The sequence below is a fragment of the Fomitiporia mediterranea genome, assembly GCF_000271605.1.
Source record: "Fomitiporia mediterranea MF3/22 unplaced genomic scaffold FOMMEscaffold_7, whole genome shotgun sequence".
Classification (NCBI taxonomy): Eukaryota; Fungi; Basidiomycota; class Agaricomycetes; order Hymenochaetales; family Hymenochaetaceae; genus Fomitiporia; species Fomitiporia mediterranea.
Genome location: NW_006760392.1, coordinates 2,508,159 through 2,529,925, shown reverse-complemented (window position 1 = coordinate 2,529,925; position 21,767 = coordinate 2,508,159). Strand labels below are relative to the sequence as shown.

Below are 21,767 nucleotides of genomic sequence, written 5' to 3'. Positions count from 1 at the left end.
AATTCAAGGACCTATCAAGCGCCTATGTGAACCAGGTTAACCCATCTCTCAGTTGAAACTTCAGGCCGTGCTTTCAGCTCTACAGCCGCTTTGCGAAGGCCGGCAGCCGCGCGCTTATGCCTTTCCTCCACCTTGTCGCACTCCCACATGTACTCATAGACAGCCCTGGCCAAAAAGGGCCCGTCCAGATCAAGTAGCTCCCACATTGATCCAATCACATTTCGAAACCCAGAAAACTGCATTGCTGCAGCGAGGTGAAGCACTTCGTCAGGCATACCAGTACGAGGTTGTTCTGCAGTATGGCAGGCAGAAAGGAATGCAAACTCTGCGTTTGGAATGTTACCCTGGACAACATCGAGTAAAGTTAGCCTCTGGTCCACCCTGTCGTCCTGCTCATGATCTTGAGCGAGCTTGGGAAGTTTGAAGAAAGAATCGAAAGGTGATAAGGCCAAGTTTCCATGACAGACAAAATGGACCCAAGTCGTCTTCCGAAGCGCCTTAATCACTGCATCTCGAGATGCCTTCTTGAGGAGCAATTTAGTGCTTATGCCACAATTCTTGATATTACGGATTTCCCCTCTAGCCGACGGAAGTGATTCGTCGCCGATTACGAGTACCGTTGGTTCCTCTCTGTTCCCGTCCATTCGTGCATTAATGAGGGCTCCGAGTGTGGGAGTGTATGACGAGACATATTTATCCAATAGATACACGGCATTGCCGTCTTTATCCTCGAACGGACCTGCAGCATGGAAGGGAAGCGCAGATAGTACAGATGTCGGGCACCACCAAATGCGTGACCCTTCGGCAATACCGAGCTCTTTAAGCTTGTCGACTACTTTGGAGACGACCCTATCCCATACTATCTGCATCGCTCGGCGGAGTATCTGGTCATACTTTGGTGAGTTAGCTCCATAACTCGTGCGTGTTTCTAAGAGCTCTTTGCATAGAATAGTGCTATCATCGTAGAAGGCTCCATCCAATGGCATACAGACAACTGGCTGGTCTTCACGGCGGAGAATAATGAGCACATCGGATCGATATATACAATGGTTAACCACAATCACTGGACCCTCTAAAGCTGCCCGCTGAAGTGTTTTGAACGGTGTAACTGTAAGAAAGCTCTCGAACCCAGGAATTCGACGTATCTCATTCATAATCTCTTCCTGCTCACTAAAGAGTTGCCTCTTCGACTTCAGCTTCGCCTCAAATAACCTCTGTTCTCTGTGCACGTCCACCACGGATGGCCTATTTGCAACGGCACTTGAATTAGACTGTAATTCAGTAGATGATGTTGTAAGGTTCTCCAGCTGGCAACTAACATCCCTGAATCTGTTAGCGAGATCTCTATGTGTTTCTGCGAGACGATCCAGAGGTGTCCTAAAACCACGCATCTGTGACCAGAGCAAACCCCTTCCTTGCTCCAGCATCTCTACAGCCTTATCGAGCCTGTTTTCCTCTATGGCATAGGTAACTGCGTCTAACGTGAGTGTCCTGTAGTAGCCTTTACTTTTGAGGAAGTCATGTTGTGCATGGAGAGTGGGACTAATTGTGAGGGCGCGTTGCAAGAGCAGCATTGCCACCTTGTAAGCTTTAGGAGTGGTACAGTGAGCTTGACTTCGAGCACGGATAGCCCATGAATTAGCGGACTCAAGACGCATTACGATCCCAGAAAACTTATGTTCGGCAGCATATTCGAATAATTGCATACACCCTTCAAAATCGTCCGTGGCCTCAAACTTGATGAAACGAGAGAACAATGAAATGGCCAAATTGCTCAGTATTCCAGAACGATTCGAATAGCCCTCAGGGAAAAGTACCAAGGCAGCACGGTAATATTCAATAGCCTCGTCTAGGTCTGCAGACTGTGCGTGACGTTCAAATCGCGTACCAAGTGCTCCCGCAAGGTTATTCAGAGACCCGGGACGATTGGGATGGTCATTGGTGCGAAACTTTAGTGCAGCGCGGTGAAGCTCAATGGCATTATCAAGGTCTGCCTCCCTTCCATGCCGTCGAAATCGACTTTTGAGGGAAATTGCCAGATTATCCAGAGCCGTAGGATAAACTGGATGGCCATCCGGACAGAGTTCTAGGGCAGCATAATGAAGTTTGATTGCCTCGTCTAGGTCTGCAATCTGTCCATGCTGTTCAAATCGGCCTCGAAGAGCAAGTGCCAGGTTGATTAGGGATCCGGGCCGATCGGGATGACTATCGGCGCGAAGTTCCAGTGCAGCACGGTGAAGCTCAATAGCCTCATTGAGGTCTGCAAGCAGCCCGTGATATTGAAATCGAGCTCTTAGGGATATAGCAAGGTTGCTCAGAGACATGGAACGATCGAGATGGCCGTCGTGCCGGAGTTCCAGGGCAGCACGATGGTGTTCAATGGCCTCGTCGAGGTCCGCGGTCTGACCACGCTGATCAAATCGACTTTGAAGGGAATTTGCAAGATTATTTAGAGATGAGGAACGACCAGGATGGCTGCCAGTGAAAAGTTCCAGGGCAGCGCGCTGACGCTCAATGGCTTCCTCGAGGTCAGCAACCTGCCCGTGCTGTTCAAAGCGAGTATGAAGGGAGGCAGCGAGGTCACTCAGAAACAGGGGACGATCAGGATGACCCTTGGGACAGATCTGCAGAGCAGTATAGTGAACTTCAATAGCTTCATCAAGGTCTGCAATCCGTCCGTGCCTGTCAAACCGTGTACGAAGAGAGCCTGCAAGGTTGTTCAGAGATGCGGAACGACTAGTATGGCCGTCGGGGAAAAGCTCCAGGGCAGCACGCTGGTACTCTATGGCCTCGTCGAGGTCTGCGGTCTGTCCATGGCGTTGAAATCGGGTTCTAAGGGCTTTTGCGAGGTTGTTCAGAGGCTTGGATCGAAGGGGGTCACCATTTGGGCGAAGGTCCAGAGCACGACGCTGATACTCAATGGCATCATCAAGGTCCGGAATTTGTCCACGCTGTTCAAACCGAGTTTCAAGGGAAGCTGCAAGGTTATTCAGAAAAGCAGAGCGATTGGGATGTCCGTCAGGGAGAAGTTCCACTGCAGCACGATGAAGCTTGATGGCCTCGTCGATGTCTGTACTTTGTCCATGCCGTTCGAATCGAGTCTGAAGAGTATTCGCAAATTCACTCAAACAGCTGGGTCGATCGGGATGGCCGTTAGGGCAAAGATCCACGGCAGCGCGATGATGCTCGATTGCCTTGTCAAGGTCTATTGTCTGTCCGTGCTGTTCATATCGAGTTCGAAGGGCACCTGCCAGGATATTCAGAGATGCAGGACGATCACGATGGCCGATAGGGCGAAATTCCAGGGCAGCGTACAGATGCTCAATGGCCTCGTCGAGGTTCTCAGTCTGCCCAAGCTGTTCAAATCGAGAGCGGAGGGAAGCTGCAAGGTGACTCAGAGACATAGAGCGATCGGGATGGTCGTGGGGGGAAAGTTCAAGGGCAGCACGATGGAGTCCAATAGCATCATCAATATCCACAGTCTGCCTATGCTGCCGAAATCGAGTTCGAAGGGAAAGTGCAAGATTATTCGCAATTGAGGAACGATAAGGATGGCTGCCAGGGCAAAGCTTCAGAGCAGTCCGATGGCGCCCGACCGCCTCTTCAAGATCTGCGGGCTGTCGGTGTTGTTGAAATCGAATTCGAAGGGAGTTCGCAAGATCATTCAGAATCGCCGAACGATCGGGATGGTCACTAGAGCGAAGCGCCAGAGCAGCACGGTGATGCTCGATGGCTTCGTCGAGGTCTGCGGCTCGTCCATACTGTTGAAATCGGGTTTGAAGGGAGTTTGCAAGATCGTTCAGAGTCGCAGAACGATCGGAGTGGCCGTCAGGGCGAAGTTCCAGGGCAGCACGACGATGCACGATGGCCTCATCAAGGTCTGCGGCTCGTCCAAACTGTTGGAATAGAGTTTGAAGAGAGTTCGCAAGATCGTTCAGAGTTGCAGAGCGGTCGGGGTGGCCGTCAGGGCGAAGTTCCAGGGCAGCGCGATGATGCTTGATGGCTTCCTCTAGATCTTTTATTTCTCCATATAGTGTGAAACGCGTATGAGCCAAAATTCCAAAGTTCTTCAAGCTCATCAATGCCTTTTTGCGATCTGGGTGTATTTCGGGACAAAGTCCAAGTGCAGCACGACTATGAAAAATAAACTTGTCAAGTTTGCCTTGGTCCCTTGTTTGCTCAAAGCACGCCAAGTAGTTCAATGCCAATTGGCCATCTATTTGTGAATGCGATTCTGGGTCCACTGAGCTCATCATATTAACACAGAAATGTAGGACACTTGTCAATGATTCCAGATTTTTGATTGATCTACTAAATATTACATTAGAGGAAGAAAGCAAGTCACAAGGATTGCATTACCTGAGATGCTCCCTTGTCTTTGAAGCTGGCTGATTGGTTCAGGCCTTGGGTACAATACTAGGGTTGAGGGTTAGGAGGTGAGCGTTTCTAAGGATCCTCTCATGAACACGTTGAGGCTGTGCATTCGTGATAAAAGTGACAAGGATAAATTTGATACTCATATTTGGTAAGAGTATTACATAATTTCTCAACACACAACAAGATGATTGAAACAAATGCTTAGTTTGCACACACCTGGTGCTAGACATACTTATATCAAAAATTACATTAGTAACAAACAGAGTTATATATGAGTAATTTGTTTGTCAAGCTTCACTCCACATTTACCTGTTAAGATCATCCTATAAATCATTTTGAGGTACTAGTAGCTTTAGTATTAGAGAAAGAGGATAATGCTAACAAGATGTAGTTACCAGATAGCAAAGTTGGAAAGCATGCCCAATACAAGACCTGATGTTAACTTTTGGGACCGAGTCCAGCCAGATAAATAAAGGCTTATGGTCAGATCAGGAACATACGTGAAGGAGTCAATACTTTTTACAAAGCCAGATTTAGAGTAGCAATCTAACATATCTAACCGCTTGGTTCCTCGCAATTGTTTCTTGCCAAACAGAAAGAGTAAGCAGTCATTCTGTATGTATATAAATTACTTGTACCTTATTGATACATATATGACAACAAGGGAGAACTGGAGGAAATTAGCACAAACTATAGATCTCCATATGTCGGCGAAATTTGACAATAGGTCAGATAATTCATGGCATGCCAGTCTATGCAGCAAACCTTTGACAGGACCTCCAGTGCTGGCATACATGGATGAATGGCCGAGGTGAACAGCATTGTGAGAGGTCGAGATCGCCTTTCATTCCTCCATTGCGTCATCCCTAGCCTCCTCTGCCTTCTCTTCTCCTTCTTGTTCCATAGATGCACCAGCACGTATCGCAGCACGAGAACCAACGCCTCCACTTTGTGCTAATGGCTTCGCATACTGCTTGAGCCATTCCTCCGATTCCCAAACTATATGTATTGCAATCCGTCAGTGTCCGTATTATGCTACACAACGAAAGAATGACCATAGACTTACTAGGTCTGTTTCCTGAGACGGCCGCGGTGAGCTTTTGTGGCCGAGCAAGATTGACGCGTAAGACACGTCCTCGAAGTTCGTTCATGTCCATATTGTCTATTGCATCTTGGGCATCACCGGAAGAAGTATACGTTACAAAAGCGAAGCCTCGATGTTTCTGAGCTGAATCCCCGTTCAGTCAATTAATTCACAGTAAATATAGTGAGACGCCTACCTTCTTCCCGATTATGAGTGTTAATCTGTGCTGGTGGAATTTGTACCTCAAGAATGTCACCTGTAGGATAATAATTAGATTGAGACGCTTTGAAGCGTAGATGAAGGACTCACCAAACGTCGAGAATGACTCGTAAATAGCTGCCTCGTCTATATCATCTCCTATACCACCAATGAAGACGGTCTTCTTGGTCTTTGTCCCCTCCTCCATCAGCCCTAGGTCGCTGTTGACGGCAAAGGTTGGTTCTTGAAAGTTGGTGGTCCCGTGACTTTATATAAGTAATCACATTCTTCAAGCTTGGTGCTTGATGTCCTTGCTGCTGCCTGCAGTCATCATGCACCCTCAACGCCTTGCATACGCTGCTCGACTTCAATCTCAAACAAAATTTCGTCTAACCAATCACTCGCGACGATTCCTACGCAAATCCCCGCAGCAGCATGCATTAGTCGGGCCGCCTGACCCTATATCGAATTTACGACCTGTCATATACGATGAGGTCGGTCCCGTTCCATCCGGGCGAAGGAGAAAGGGCAAGGAGAAAGAAAGCGAGGAGAATCTGATGAATACTGGAAAGGATGTCGCTGGACCCTCGACAAGTTTAGTTGAACGTACACGAACGTCACCGACACACCCATATTTACTGGACGAATTCGACGGCGACCCAGTCGATTACCAGTGGCGGATAGAAAGGAGCCGGTTGGATGCTTATAATCATGCATATTGGAAAGACGTGCGTCCCATCCTTCCATGTCCCTTCTCTATCTTTTCTCCTCGTTGAGGTAGTACTGAGAATACTAAATGACCCCCAATATAGAGCAACACACGATTCGAAACCGCCAAACAATCCGTCCTCTCGTCCTTACCCGACTCCGCCTCACCTGAAGCACGCGAAGCGGCTTTATCTGAATTCTACGGAAAATGGCTGCAGCAGGAGCAGGAACGATCGAGAGAATATTCGGATGAATGGAGTCGAAGGAATTTTGGTGGGATCACACTTGCTGCTCGTGCTGCCATTCGACAGTTCCGAACGCGCATTTTCGGGTCCTCACCACCTAGGCCTGGGTCAATTTCTTCTTCGCAATCTGAGGATCAATCTGAGGGTGAACATAGGAAATAACATATTATCCATTCTTATTTTTCATCCAGCAGATCTCTTAGTCAAAAGATATTTTTGAGTCATTGGAATAATAAATCATAGGAAAGCAAGGATAAAAATGCAACGAATATATGTACTATACACTCAAATTCATAGCAATATCCTCCACCTCGAACTCTTCCTTCAACTCCTGCACTGCAAGCTCCTTCACACGCTCAACAACAGGCACAAGGTCGAACTCTACAAGTCGCTGTCTTTCATTAGCATAATCATTCGAAAGAGCCTCGATCTGCTCGTCTGTATGTCCCGGCCATCGGCTTTCCAGTTCCTCACGACTGGGTAATTGCGCTGCTTCGTTTACTGGGAGGACGATGTTTGGTGTGGTTAGCAGGTCATCTGGGTTTGAAGGTGTGCCTTGCTCGAAACGTAATCGGCGGAATGTATCTCGAACTGTTGCGTATAATGCTGTCTTTCGGAAACGCTCGACGAGCTGCGTGTCTGTTACGTTGACTGTTTTGGTTAGTCTCGCCCAGCTGGAAATGTCATCAGTGTCAGTAAATGCGTCGAATGGAGCACAAGACGATGTATAGCTTACTCATCGTGGATGTATATCCGTCGCCAGATCGTTCGGAAGCAAGAAAGTTGGCGAGCTTCGGGTAAGTTCTAACACAGCAACTAATCAGCAAAAGCTACTCTCAGAAATAATGCGCCATATCTCACTTTAGCATTTTTAATAAGTGCGAGAGCAGTTTCGAAATCAAGCGTGCTCTCTTTCAACGTCAGGATATCGATCAAGTCCTCTACACGCAATGCATGATTTTGCAGAACTTCTTTCACAGAAGCTTTGAACTCCGAATGGAAACCTGAATACGTCTTTGGCTTTAAAGCCGGAGCAACTGCCTTCATGATTGCGTCTGCTTGGTTCTCGAGCGATTGTCTCTGTTTTGACCCCGCCAACGGTGCGCGCAGCTCCTCGATTAGTTTGTCATGTACGGAGACATAGTCGAGGCCGTCATGGAAAGCTATGAAAAGAGAGTACCAGTTGGTGAATACGTATCAAAATTTATGGGACATGTCGTTAGTTACCATCTAGTATAGTGTCCGAACGAGTCTGTGACTTTTCACTCTCCGCAATTTGTGATAATTTGCCGATACTTAACATGACCTGGAAGTATTATTATAAGCCCGAAGAACACACTTTAACTCATCAAATTGCACTGACATGTCGCGTCTCAAGGTCTAACGTACGATCAACTTGCGTAAGCAACGTCGACGACGCAGATCCCCATCGACCCTTCCCAATGTCATGCACCCACGACACGTTCGGATACGGATGTTTTATGAAGAACGCATCGATGTACTCGCCGTACGTCTCACTTTGCTCGAATAAGCATCGTACTTCACCTTCACACAAAAATAACTCGATCACTCCCTTTTCAATACCTAGAATTTTCAGAAATTGGAACTTACCATGTTCGACGTACCACAGGTACAACTCGTCGGTGAACTCTTCTTTGTACTTCTCAATGTACTCCTTGATCCGCTCTGCGTTCACATTGCTTGCAAATGGATAAATCGGAGGAGTGGAGTGGCATAGGTCCACGAGTGACCTGAAATCTCGATAGTTTTCAGCAAGGACGAACGCATCCTCCGATTTGCCGTGCTTGACTGCGACATAAATAACATCAGTGTTCGTATAAGAGGATAAATGGATGGCTCAACATACATAATGTTTGCAGTATTTGCGGGCGAACTTGCTGGAAATGTTCCCGGTGGGCACGTTTCTCGGATTCGATGCCAGTTTCGTCAGCAGCAACCGCGCTACACAAAACATCTATCACAACACATCTCCTTGCTCGACTTAGGAAATAAATACCTTTCGAGCCAATTCTGTCGCTCCTGGAAACAACGGAACACCGTCGCACCTAGTCGAGGAAGCTGTCTACGCGTATCCTGAGAAATCTTGTTCTCCGCTTCAGGGGGCGTCTGGATAAGGAGTCGATCCGACAGGTTAAAGAAGTCAAGAACGATATCGATAACAGCTGGTGAGCTAGTCCAAGGGTTCAACATAGGCCCCACAACGCCGTATATACCCATATTTAAGTCGCGGAAACTCCATGCGGATTCTAGGATGCACTAAGTTGAGGTGTATTCAGTATCCTAACGGTAGAGCCTCAAAACCGAGAAGAGCCATACGAGCACGTAATCTGTCCCTCGATACAAGGCATCAGGGGTTTGTTGTGCTAAGTTGTAGTCCCTGATTATCTCTCCTACTTCATGTTTGATGTAAGGAAGAAGGTTTCCAATGTCTCGAGTCTAAAAAGGGGCACGGAATGTTTCAGGCATGTCCACAATAAATGTATTTACTTGTGATTACCTCTAGGCGGAGGAATGCACGCATAACATCATCATGGCGTGATTTATCTGATTCCTCCATGTATGCGTTAATGGCATCGAGCAGTATGTGATCGTCGAGTCCAGAACTACGTTATGAGACAGAATTGGGTTAAACATAACGGACGCAGAATTGAGTGGATGCACATACTTTAGGAGCTCACAGTACAATATCCATAATTCTTGTGTTGCATGTAGTTTTTCAGCGTCTACAACAAGACGCTGGCGGCTTGTTTGCGACATCTATCAACCTCACTCAGCCATGCATCATCAAGTACGAGATAGCGATTTCGCCGACCTTTCCAAGTGCGCCGTTCTCATTAATAAAACCAATGAGGAACCGAAGGCGGTCCTTGCGTTCTCGAATTTGCTGAGAGAGGTCAGGATTGGGTCTCACAACTTCGGCATCTGAAGCGAGTACTGCTCGAGATAGCTGCTCGGCTCCAGAGATTAGACTTTCCTCGTCAACATCGGGAGGGAAGGTGAAAAGAAGAGGGTTCTAAATATTATTATACGCATCAGACAGAAACAGTCAGAAAGGGAAGACAACGGGTTACCTTTGGATTCGACCCAAATAGAATAGCTTGTGTCATTATCGACTTGATTGAGGTGCCCTTCCATGTACTTCGAAAAATGGTCAGGCCGGTGGGAATATCACGCAAAAAAACATGTCCGTACTTCACATTATAGCTGTTAATCTTCTCGATATCGGTAGAGACGCGCATGAGCACATCGCTATTCATGAAGAGCATGTCAGAAGAGTTGTTTAGGACGCCGCAGCCGAATGTTCTGTCCTGGAGATTCTTGAGGGTAAGGAGGCTGGTGTAATTATTATCTGGGTTGCTTTGATGAGCTTCATTGACCACAGGCAAGTGAGTGGAAAAGAGAAACCGACCTCTAGCTGCAAGGGCGACTGCGTCTCCGAACTGCACACAGTATACCCGACCGCCGTCGAGTAAACGTAAGCGAGGATGAATGTTCGCTCGGTCCGAAGATATCTGAAGCAGCCATTGTTCGGTAACACGTTAGAGATGTAGCCTTGAGCAACTCACTGTTTGATACGGCACGGTGCGAATACCCGCAAACTGCATGTTATCTTCCCTCTTCATTCTGACAACAACGTAATGCCGACGCGGCCGTGTATCGATACTCGACTCATTGTCTACTCCAGCACTAAACGAAGCAAGCAACACTAGATGATCCTCGCTGAAAAAAATTGTTTTGTTTCAATTGAGCTTGTAATGAAGAAATTTTAAGCGTACGCGTCAAAAGCGATATCCAAAAGCTCCAAGTCAGATAGTGCTCCGGAAGTGACTTTGAAGGCCTCTTCAAGCGGTGGCAGGAGCTTCTGTTCTATATCTTCCTCGGCTTCGAACTAAGAAATTTTTTTAGTACGGGTTAAAGCATCAAGGTTAGCCAGGCATACTTGTTCCCAGCCCTTATAGAGAACAGTCCAGCGGACAACTTTCATGTCTGCACATATCCAAACTTCGAATCCTTCGTCATTTACATCGGTCACACTTGCAGCTGTTATAAAGCCGCCCGAGTACGATGGTGGTTTTTCGCCCCAGAAGCCTGAACGCAATCGCTCCATTGTACCTTGTGGACGAGTTAAGGTAAATGGATGCGATGCTACGCGAAAGCGTCCTTCAGTCGATGTGATTGAAAGCAGGAATAGCCGTCCGGTCGATGTCGTTGCTACAAATTTCAGTGGCTAATGGGTGGACATGCTGATCAGAATAGTCATATCCGGGCGAAGGTATGACAAACAGACCTCTGCGTATATCAGCGTAGTAACGGTCTCGTCAGACCTAAGGTCTAATAACGAAGCGTCTGTTGCTTCGCCGCCGGTAAGGCCAAGACCGATACTGTCCCAGAAATGCAACTCTCCATAAGGAGAGACTAAGATTAACCCAGGTTCACGCGAGGAACCATATGACACGAGTGCAGAAGACGGTACGGCAGGCTCTGTTTCTGAGAAGCGGTTTGGACAAGGAAAGATGTAACATGTCGGCGCTCCAGGAAGAAGCTGCGAGTATTTCCAAACAAAGCACGTCTTGGTAGAAGCAATAAGACAGAACGAGTTGCGAGTGTCTACGTCTCCGATGAAAGTGTTGCTAACGAAGTCTGAAGTGCAGATACGATTAAGACGAAAATTAGTACAGCGATAAACAGCAAAGACCAACCGGTATTTCTTAGAACCTGGAGCACTTCCGCTGGTAGTTGTGAAACCAAGGACACCTTTTGTTCTTCGGATTGCGCGAACACAACCTCTGAACGTATCCTCGTCTCACTTAGACTCGGACCTGCGTCGACGTCCATTTCTGTCGGAACATTGGAAGCAGTCGACGCGTCACTTGCTACAGACACATGAGAAACCGAGCGTGCAGCTCGTCCACCGCGAGCATGTAGTCGCGACGATCCAGAAGGCTGCCTCCGTCTTGACGGCGTTGGCGAGCGAAATGAGGCATTGTGAGCAGACGGGTGCGGTGACGGCGAAAACATAACTTCCGCCTTTGTGTTGGTAGACTGAACTGAGCCTCAACATTTGCCTATAGGCTACAGCGAAGATCCTGACCTGACGCGACACGCGTAAACAAGTGCAAACTGAGCAGAACGCTTGATCGACGCTTCACACTGACGCTTTTGGCTTCTTTCTCTCTTGCCTAACTCCTCACTTTATCTCGACATCCCTCTCACTCTTTTGGCTCAAGCGGGACAATGAGCTCGCATTCAAGGGCAACAAGCATAGATGAATATGTTATGAAATCGCCTCGGAGTGCCACGCTGCACCAGCTGGATTCCCCGACCTTCTCACGACGCTCCAACGACTCGGACGACTCTCTGCGAGCTCTTGAGCTCAGCGACGGCCCAAACGGCTTTCCTTTAACTGCCGCAAGAGCACGATCGTATTCTATATCTGGTTTTGACTTTCAGCATGACCTCTTGCCACTAAGCGCAAGTGTCAGTAATCCAAACGGCTCTGGTAGCGAGGGTACGAGAAAGGATATTGGAGTGGTAAATGGTGAGGCTACGTCGCTTGTATAGTCATCCTTGCTAATGTGCATACGTTAGGAATTGCTCTTATCATTGGTCTTCAGGTAGGGTACCTTCACTGCCGTTAAAAAAGAATAATTGACTAAACTTTCTTTAGATCGGTTCTGGAATCTTGTGAGCCGGAAACTACGCATTGGAAGTACGTCACTAACATATATTCGAAGCTCCTCGCCGGGAGTCGTTGTCGCAAATACTCAGAGCGTCGGCGCAAGCTTGGTAGTCTGGGTAGCCTGTGGTTTGTTAGCATGGACTGGCGCTTCCAGTTTCGCGGAGCTCGGCTCAGCCATCCCGCTTAATGGTGGTGCTCAGGCATATCTCGCATATGCGTACAACCCTTTAGTATCTTATCTCTTTGCCTGGACGGCTATCACTGCTCTAAAACCAGGAGGGAATGGCGCCATTGCACTCATCTTTGCAGAGTACATCAATCGACTTTTCTTTCATCTGACGGGGAAAGATTCCTCTCCAAACGCGATCCCCCAATGGTCAATCAAACTCACCGCGTGCATAGCTATCGTACTTGTCACTTTCCTAGGCATCGCGGCGAGAAGCTTAGGCACACGTACAGCTGTCATCTTTACTGTTATAAAGGTAGGTAAATGTGTGTGCCACCTATGCTTGTAGCTTATATCTTGTCAAATGCAGGTTGCATCATTGGTGAGAGGATTGACTTCTCTTATGCGTGCAGATATTCAAGGGTTATGCAGCTCCTCATCTCTGTTCTCGGTATAGTTCAGTTAGCCCGCGGGCGGGCCTCTGAGTCGTTCCGACAGCCACTATTCGATGGTACGAGTGACAGTCCGTCTGCGTACGCATTAGCAATTTTCTCCGGCCTATGGGCTCTTGATGGTTGGGATCAAGTAAACTACGTTGGTGGAGAAATGCGAAACCCGGAGAAGAATATACCTCGCACAATTCACTTCAGCATGCTCATATCAATCGTTCGTATACACGTCCTTTACCGGAAAACGCATGACACCTAATTCTCCTGCAGATTCTATACACACTCACGAATGTATCATATTTTGTCGTCCTTGATAAGGTAAATGCTGCCCTACTGAATCCAAAATGTATCGATGTTCTGAGTTCATTTATCTCTATTCCCCACTAGACAACAATTGGATTGAGCAATACCGTCGCGCTAGACTTTGGTCGAGCAATCCTCGGAACGTTCGGAGGCTCACTCTTTGCACTCATAGTTGCTATATCATGTTTTGGCGCTCTACACGGTAAACAAGTTTCAACTTTACTGGCATAGCACCCCTAATGGATTACGCACAGGCTCTTTCTTCACTTCTGCCCGGCTCATCTACGTTGCTGGTAACGAAGGTTACCTCCCTCGTGCCTTTGGACGTCTACACAGCACTCGCGGAACTCCGCTTAACGCAATGCTCCTCCAGGCCGTCGCGACGATGGCATTTATTATTTTAGGTGGTGGTTTCCGTCGACTTGTGTACTTCGCAGTCGTCGCTGTCTGGTTGTAAGTGTAAATGAATACTAACTGTTTACTGAGAGGCTAACGCATGATTCGTCTAGTTTTTATTTCCTGACAGTACTTGGTCTCATAATATTACGAATTAAGGAACCAGAGTTACCGAGGCCTTATAAGACGTGGATCACTACTCCGTTAATATTTTGCGCAGTGCGTGGTTTATTTTACCTCTCACCATTTCTTACCGATTTCTTATTGGTTCAAAACACATATTTTGTAGGTTGCTCTATTTCTACTCCTAATGCCTATCATTGCTGCACCCCTCGAAACGCTTACAGTCGTCGGTACGTATTATTCGCAACGTCTGTCCGACGTGAACGATATTCACATATTACGTTTGATCAGGTTTCATCCTCGCAGGTATACCAGTATACTACCTAACTCGACGACCGGACTCAGAGGGTGCCTCTCGCATACAAAGTGTTCTGTGTACGTGCAATCACTTTCTTAGAATTATGTACACACTTAAGTTAATTTCGATTTCTGCACTACCGTAGCTCCATTCAGTGCCATCATAGCCCGCCTCCGAGGTGCTGGCCCCTCACGCGCAGGGTTTGAACGCGTCGCAACCGCTCCGGAGGGAGAGACCGTTGAGTTATTTAATGCTGCTGGTGCTTCGAGACGATAGAGACCATCTCTTCGACACTTTTTTCATATCTTGTCTGTAATTTAAGGCTTTTTTTTTCTTGTTGCATAGATCCAGAGATTGCAGGATATTACAAACATCATATAATTCTCTTCTCTCGAGAACAGACGTAGTTGTTGCTGCAGAGATGCCCTTGCATCATTTTATTTTATTTTTTGTTAGTTTAGATGGGGACGTAGTGCAGATGCAATGATCAGCTTTACTCTGGTTGGAGAGCAGCAGGAGCGTGTAAGCTGATGCACATATGCTTTCCGCACACGGACTCGTGAGATGCCCGTTTACGAAGTAAGCTACTGTAAAATCATCACACGACACATCCAAGATAGCTTGGTAACTCAACGAAACAATCTTAATCATACAATTCCAGCTTTCAAAGCAACTACAGTATCCTGCGCACAGAGTTAAAATTCGACACACGACAAACGATCCCACAGACATCGAAGAACCAGGATCATGCAACAGCGACGGGTTGCGCGGGTGCTTCGACCTCTGGAGCAGCAGGAGTCTCGGTCTCGATCACTTCCTCCTTCTCAAGGATCTAAATAGCGGTTCAAATGAGCTCGAATAAACAAAAGGATAAAGGAACTGAAGACGAAACGTACCTTCTTTCCTGTCTTCTCAATCTTCTCCGTGAGCAAAGCGAAGTCGATGGGTCCGCGTACCTCGACGGACTGGTTCTCGAGCGAGACATCGAAAGAGGTGACGCCTGCGCCGGTCTCTTGTGCTCTTGTAAGGACGCGAGTGATAGCGCCTGAGCAGCCTCCGCAGTTCATCTGATGAACTCACCTATCAGCAACCTAGTTCTGGGCTAACGAGTTGAGATTATGCACACCTGGACTTTGTATCTATAGAAATGCTCAGCCTGTGTGGCACGTTAAATCAGCTCCACGGTCCTTGACAAATAATACATGACGTTCTCGCACCATTGTTATCTCGCTTGATTCGTCGGTAGTAGAAACGTTATCAGTGGAAGCGGTGGCGTCCGTGGAGACATCAGCAACGGGTTTAGTTATATCGGTTTCGATGGTGGTTGCGTCCGCATCAGAAAGGATGCCATGAGGGACGGAAGTAATTGTGGACATGGTGTCGAATCGGGGACGTTACGACGTCGACGCAGGTGAGAAACGAGACAAAGATGCAAAGAAAGACAAATGAGTCAGCTAGGGTCCCATAAATGATTTGATGAGATAGTTGAAAGGGCTGCTGTGCGGATTGTCTGTCGGGGATGAGACAGAACGGATATAGGTGGACCGTTACCCCGCACAGTTTAGTCGGAGGCTGGCGGTGCACTTGGCATGATAGCCCGAACCACACCGACAAACACTCAAGAAAAGGAGGGACAACTCACAGGATGCTCGTGGACTGAACGGAGGGAGGGGTGATTGAAGTCGGGGATGCGGTTAGCGGTGGTGGACAAAGCGAGACGCGTTCTTTATAAAGCACCGGAAGCAACTGGAAACGCTGACTGTTCTAACTGTTCCATCCATCACTGTTGTCTACTAATCCTGTGCCGCGACGACGGTTGCGCAATCGATGGCCAATAGTCGCAAGTTTCACATCCAGTATTAGCTGCGGTGAGCTGGCAGGCACACAGGTGCTATTCATACTCAGTTCTCCCGTGTCTCGTCTATATCTCGGCCAGCATGTACTCTGCTTTTGCGGAAATCACGAAAATTGGATGAATTCCGCTTTCCTTTAACTTTCAATTCGTCTTGCATTTCAATAATTGTGCGTTGATTTGGGAGAAGCTTCGAGCAACTTGTTCTCCCGAGATCTCAGCCAAAACCACCGTAGTTTCGGCCATATCAAATGAGCCAAATTAGCGACCGTCCCCGTGGAAGGTTCGCTTGTTGCCTGCGCCCTGCGGTACAGTTGTGCAGAAAATTGATCTGATAGATATACTGGACTACTATTCCAAATCCTATATCATTCAAGGTGTCTTCTCGTGTGTCCACAGCCTGCCCATGAGCCTTTATTTATCTGTTTCACATTTCCTTAATACTAGCTCTATTTTGTCATTTCATTGATCTCTGAGTAAATCTGGCTTTCAATGTGCTGCTCAACTTATGTAAGATGCGTTCTTTCCTTTTAGTTGTCGATGCTTGAAACGTCCCCGGCGTCAAACTATCATCAAATCTGCATGGTTCCAGCATGTCCAATAGAGTACATAAGGACCTGCCCTCTGCCCTTAACCACAACATCGACGACATCGTACCCAGGGTTTGAGTGAGGTTGCTGGCTTCGACCACCAAAACTTTCACCTGTCTCGCCTAGTAGAGCACTAGCCATTTCTTGTGGGTTAGTTTCCTAATCGCTTACAATTCGGCACGAATGAAATAACGCCTTTCTGCCTCTCAAGTAGTCTTTTGTGAGGAAGAGCATACTCTACTCGAGCAGCTTTCGGGGACAGAGTCGGGTAATACAATTCTTGTGGCTTGCTTTTGTCCTTTCTAGCTGAACTTACTAGTCAATCAAGGGAAACAATAATCACCAGCAAGCTTTACTGTGGCTCTAATCTGACATGGAAAGCTCAGCAGATCCCGAATTAAATCTTCAACTACACCGCGAGTTGGCACGTAAACACTGGCAACACTTTGGGCAATCGGGTGAACTGGAAGAACTTGACAAGGCTATTCTTCATAGTCGCATTGCACTTAGACTCTGTCCTGAAGAACATCCAGACTGCAGCAAGATATTAAGCAATTTAGGAAGTTTTCTTCTCATGCAATTTGAGCGATCTGGGAGAATAGAAGATTTGGAGGAGGCTATTGCACATCATCGCGCTGCGCTGAAATTTTGTCCCGACAGCCATTCTGACCGTTGCTCGTTTCTGGCTAACCTTGCGGTTTCCTTGGCAACTCGGTTTGAACAACATGGACGATCCGCAGACCTTGACGAGGCTATCGAACATCATCGAGCTGCCTTGGAACGTTTCCCAGCCGCTCATCTCAATCGTCCCTTGTCTCTGAGTAAACTTGCACGTTCCCTTCAAGCCCGATTCGAGCGGCTTGGAAATACTGCAGACCTCGATGAAGCTATCGAGTGTCATAGTACCACCCTGAAACTCTGCCCCAATGGCTACCCCAATCGTTCTTCTATCCTGAACGACCTTGCTCGGTCTCTTCAGACTCGATACGATGAACATGGACGGGCTGCAGATCTCGATGAGGCTGCCAAGCATTATCGCACCTCCCTGGAACTCTGCCAGGATAACCATCGCGATCTTCCCATGACTCTGAATAACCTCGCAACCTCCCTGTCGAGTCAATTTGAACAACATCGAGAGATTGCAAACCTCAATGAGGCCATTAAGCATCATCGTACTGCCTTGGAGCTTTGTCCCGTTAACAACTCCAATCGTCCCATGTTTCTGAGTAACCTCGCAAATTCCCTTCGAATTCGATTCGAACGGCATGGACAGACTGCGGACATAGAGGAGGCCATCGAAATGCATCGTGCTGCCCTGGACCTTCGACCCGAAGGTCATCCCAATCGATTTTCATCTCTGAATAACCTCGCGATTTCCATGGCGACTCGATTTGAACAGCATGGTCGGACTGCAGACCTCGATAAGGCTATCGAGCACCATCGTGCTGCCCTGGAACTTTGCCAGGATAACAACCCTGATCGTTGCATGACTCTGAATAATCTTGCAAATTCCCTGGAAAATCGTTTTGAACAGCATGGACAGATTTCAGACCTCGATGAAGCCATTGAGTATCATCGGGCAGCCATAGAACTCTGTCCCGACAAGCACTCCAACCGTCCCATGCTTCTAAGTATCCTTGCAAATTCCCTACGAACTCGATTTGTACGACATGGACAGACTGCGGACCTTAATGAAGCCATTGAGCACCACCGCGCTGCCCTGCAACTTCGCCCCGAAGGCCATCCCAATCGTTTTACATCCCTGAATAACCTTGCGAGTTCCCTTCGACTTGGATTTGCACACCGTGGACAGATAGCAGACCTCGACGAGGCCATTGAGTATCATCGCGCTGCGCTGGAGCTGTGCTCCAACGGCCACTCGAATCGCGCCATTTCTCTGAATAACCTTGCTGGCTCCCTTCAAACTCGATTCGATTATCACGGACATACTGCAGATCTTAATGAGGCCATCGAGTATCATCGGGCAGCAGTGGAACTTTGTCCCGACAACCACGCCGATCGTCCCATGCTTCTAAACAACCTTGCCCTTTCCCTTCGAGCTCGATTTGGACAGCATGGACGGACCGTGGATCTCGATGAAGCCATTGATCTTCATCATGCTGCGCTGGGCCTTTGCCTTGATGGCCATCACAACCGTTCCACGTTTCTGAATAACCTTGGAATTTCCCTTCTAGATCGATTCAGTCAGCATGGTCGACCCATTGACCTCGATGAAGCCATCAAACATCAACGCGCTGCCCTAGAACTTCGCCCTCGCCCCCACTACAACTGTTCTACAACTCTAAATAACCTCGCGATTTCCCTGGCAATTCGTTTTCGTCATCGCGGATGTTCTGCAGACCTTGATGAATCCATCGAGCTTAAGAACGCTGCACTACAACTTTCCTCCGACAGCCATCCTAATCGCTACGTATCCCTGGATACCCTTGCAGCTTCCCTTCGAAGACGGTTTGAACAGTATGGACAGACCAAGGACCTTGATATGGCTATCGAACATCATCGTACTGCCCTGGAACTCTGCTCTGCCGGCCGTCCTGACCATTCTGCGTCTCTGAGGAACTTCGCATTTTCATTACTGTGTAGATTCGAGAAATTTGGGTCCATCGATGATTTTCAAGAGTGTATAAAGTCGCTTGAACGTGCTGCAGAGCATAAGTTTTCTAGCTATGTGATGCGTCTCAATATTGCTGGTATATGGGCTGCCCTTGCTCGAAGTCATGCTCACCCCACTGCTTCCAGAGCTTACAATGTGGCAATGCTGCTCCTACAACGTGCCCTCGTTGTTGATCCTACTCTTCATACACAGTACGACTTCCTCGAAGGAAAAGATACCTACAAAACGCTTACATTCGACGCAGCCTCCCATGCTATCGAGGGAGATAGGCTCGAACAAGCTGTAGAGATACTTGAGCAAGGAAGGGGTTTATTGTGGTCGCAGATGCGCAGCTTTAGGACACCTCTCGATCAACTTGCAGAAATAAACAGAGAGCTCGCTGACAGGTTTAGGAACGTTAGTCGCCAGCTGGAGAATCTTGCGACATCTTCTACTGTGTTGCACTCTAATTCAATTGCGACTGAAAGCGGGCCCAGTGCATTAGACATAGACGGGGAACGGAGATTGTTCGAGGAGAAGCTGAAGTCGAAGAGACAACTCTCTAGCGAGCAGGAAGGGATTATTAACGAGATACGTCAAATTCCTGGGTTTGAGAACTTTCTTACGGCTACGCCGTTTAAAGTGCTCCAGCAGGCAGCGTCAGAGGGTCCGGTGGTTGTAGTCAACCATTGTAAATATCGATCCGATGCGCTTATTATGCTCTCCCGCGAAGAACGACCAGTCGTCTGCGTTCCATTAGATGGAGAGTTTTACCAGGATAGTATTCATCTGTGCCGGGAGCTCATAGAAACGCGCACAGGTCACGGAGCTAACTCTCCGAGATATGATGAGATACTTCGCCGAGCAATGAAGACTTTATGGGATAGGGTCGTCTCCAAAGTCGTCGAGAAACTAAGAGAGCTCGGTATTGCCGAAGGATCACGCATCTGGTGGTGCCCTACGTCTGTTCTATCTGCGCTTCCCTTCCACGCTGCAGGTCCATTCGAGGACGTAGACGGTACTTCCGTGTATCTATTGGACAAGTACATCTCATCGTATACTCCGACGCTTGGGGCGCTCATTAACGCCCAGACGTGTGGAAATGGGGACGAACCAGCTGCTCTTGTTATCGGGGATACTTCACTTCCATCGGCTCGGGAAGAAATTCGCAAAATCAAGAATAGTGGCATACAGCCTAAATTACTAAGTAGCACAGCATCTCACAATGCAGTTATCAAAGCGCTTCAGAAATCGACATGGGTCCACTTTGTTTGCCATGGAAACTTGAATCCAAAGCCTTTCAAATCGTCATTCAAGTTGTCCGATCGTGGGCTAACTCTACTCGATATCGTCCAAGCGAATCTTCCAAACGCGCAGTTCGCATTCCTTTCTGCTTGCCACACTGCCGAACAGCCTCACAATATTGCACACGATGAGGTGCTTCATCTGGCTGCCGCGATGCAGTTTTCTGGGTTTCGAAGCGTAATTGGATCAATGTGGGAGCTACTTGATGAAGACGGTCCCTTTCTTGCGAGGACTGTCTATGAATACATGTGTAACTGTGATGAGGGTGAGACGAAATATAAGCGTGCGGCTGCAGGCCTTCGTGAAGCGGCTGTCGCTTTGAAGGCACGAGATGATATCGGGACAGAGAGATGGGTCAACCTAATTCACATAGGTGCTTGATTGGCTCTTGAAATTCCTTTTGATGCATAATACTCATTGTATTGTACGTGTATGATGCTGCCCGTGCCTAAGAAGATCTCTCTCTCTCCCGTGGTATGAATACTTGTCTTTAATCCATTGTAATCTGTCCAAAGCAGCTGCCTAACATGTTTATAAAGGGGCATTTATTCTGCTTATTTATCAACAACATTTAGCATTCTATCTAGCAATACTAGTTATTAGTGCCATAGTATTGTCCCTTCAACTACTTCAAAGGAAGGGCTGGTGCATGCCTATGTGCACCTTTCGCATATACCCGGTAATATTCATCTTCATATCCCTTCATTTTCTTAATTACTTTCTGGAGTGCCCCTTTATCTTTGGCCCTTTTAGCATCTGTAGCATCCCTTTTAAGTTTAGCTAGTTCTTGTAGTGTCTCAGCAAATTCATCACAGATCTTCTTAACTTGTCCACTTATCTCCTGGGAGTCCTCCCGTTTGTTGACCTCCTCAATCCAGCCAGTTATTTTATTGTGAAGTTCTTTACTAAAGAGCGGCTCGCAATGAGACGTGTCTAGCCTTATTCTAATTGTGTCCTGGACTTTCTTTAACGCTTTACCCACTTCTTCGTATTTGGATTGGATGGAGTCATATGTAGGCAGGTATTTACTATAGTCTGCTTCTACGTCTTCGTAAGTCTTGTTCACGTCTTCAGATCCGTGCCGAGATGCTGTCGAGCTGTTTCTATGAGTAGCAGACATCTTTATGTTCCTGGGTCAAACGTAGTACTAAAAGTAATGCAGTTGCAGCTATTCCTGGATCAAAGTACGTTGAGGTAAAAGGGTTCAGTGGTAAAGGGCAAAATCAGCGTATTAATATATTTCCCCTTTGCATGGAATACTAGCTGCAATACAGGATAGTAGCCAAGACACATACCTGGACCAACTCAGCAATGTAATTAACTATAACTTAATAAGTCACTCATCTGGCGCAACATGA

At 47.5% G+C, this 21,767-nt stretch overlaps 7 protein-coding genes across 7 annotated transcripts; 2 read left to right on the top strand and 5 right to left on the bottom strand.

Moving 5' to 3' along the window:
* Positions 1-20: 20 nt before the first annotated feature.
* FOMMEDRAFT_69272 (TPR-like protein) lies at positions 21-4,034 on the bottom strand (the record flags this gene model as incomplete). Its single annotated transcript, XM_007267669.1, has 2 exons — positions 21-1,184; positions 1,236-4,034. Coding segments are annotated over 2 exons (3,963 nt in total), but the record flags the coding sequence as incomplete, so codon positions are not given.
* Positions 4,035-4,984: 950 nt separating this feature from the next.
* FOMMEDRAFT_109599 (RNA-binding domain-containing protein) lies at positions 4,985-5,871 on the bottom strand. The gene is made up of 4 exons (XM_007267668.1): positions 5,771-5,871; positions 5,658-5,717; positions 5,444-5,605; positions 4,985-5,376 (listed from the first exon to the last, which is right to left on the bottom strand). Exons 1-4 carry the CDS (start codon positions 5,865-5,867, stop codon positions 5,222-5,224), a joined length of 474 nt encoding a protein of 157 aa, XP_007267730.1. The 5' UTR covers positions 5,868-5,871; the 3' UTR covers positions 4,985-5,221.
* A 111-nt stretch (positions 5,872-5,982) lies between these two features.
* Positions 5,983-11,604, bottom strand: FOMMEDRAFT_124682 (uncharacterized protein). Its single transcript, XM_007267667.1, has 21 exons — positions 11,334-11,604; positions 10,922-11,274; positions 10,574-10,861; positions 10,410-10,522; positions 10,200-10,353; positions 10,043-10,145; positions 9,826-9,982; positions 9,705-9,771; positions 9,446-9,646; positions 9,299-9,390; positions 9,131-9,236; positions 8,950-9,069; positions 8,630-8,889; positions 8,480-8,574; positions 8,224-8,421; positions 7,976-8,157; positions 7,840-7,918; positions 7,474-7,775; positions 7,349-7,416; positions 6,472-7,286; positions 5,983-6,387 (listed from the first exon to the last, which is right to left on the bottom strand). The coding sequence occupies exons 1-20, from the start codon at positions 11,467-11,469 to the stop codon at positions 6,890-6,892; spliced, it is 3,471 nt and encodes a 1,156-aa protein (XP_007267729.1). The 5' UTR covers positions 11,470-11,604; the 3' UTR covers positions 5,983-6,387; positions 6,472-6,889.
* Positions 11,605-11,868: 264 nt separating this feature from the next.
* On the top strand, positions 11,869-14,324 carry FOMMEDRAFT_157531 (L-methionine transporter; the record flags this gene model as incomplete). Its single annotated transcript, XM_007267666.1, has 13 exons — positions 11,869-12,172; positions 12,223-12,248; positions 12,302-12,318; positions 12,369-12,795; positions 12,850-12,861; positions 12,912-13,145; positions 13,199-13,246; positions 13,316-13,433; positions 13,486-13,684; positions 13,741-13,846; positions 13,917-13,980; positions 14,042-14,125; positions 14,194-14,324. 13 exons carry the CDS (start codon positions 11,869-11,871, stop codon positions 14,322-14,324), a joined length of 1,770 nt encoding a protein of 589 aa, XP_007267728.1.
* Positions 14,325-14,938: 614 nt separating this feature from the next.
* Positions 14,939-15,115, bottom strand: FOMMEDRAFT_71350 (uncharacterized protein; the record flags this gene model as incomplete). Its single annotated transcript, XM_007267665.1, has 1 exon — positions 14,939-15,115. A coding segment is annotated over one exon (177 nt), but the record flags the coding sequence as incomplete, so codon positions are not given.
* Positions 15,116-16,863: 1,748 nt separating this feature from the next.
* FOMMEDRAFT_87591 (TPR-like protein) lies at positions 16,864-20,790 on the top strand (the record flags this gene model as incomplete). The annotated part of the gene is made up of 2 exons (XM_007267664.1): positions 16,864-18,823; positions 18,944-20,790. 2 exons carry the CDS (start codon positions 16,864-16,866, stop codon positions 20,788-20,790), a joined length of 3,807 nt encoding a protein of 1,268 aa, XP_007267726.1.
* A 244-nt stretch (positions 20,791-21,034) lies between these two features.
* On the bottom strand, positions 21,035-21,529 carry FOMMEDRAFT_157528 (uncharacterized protein; the record flags this gene model as incomplete). Its single annotated transcript, XM_007267663.1, has 1 exon — positions 21,035-21,529. One exon carries the CDS (start codon positions 21,527-21,529, stop codon positions 21,035-21,037), a length of 495 nt encoding a protein of 164 aa, XP_007267725.1.
* Between the last annotated feature and the right edge of the window lie 238 nt (positions 21,530-21,767).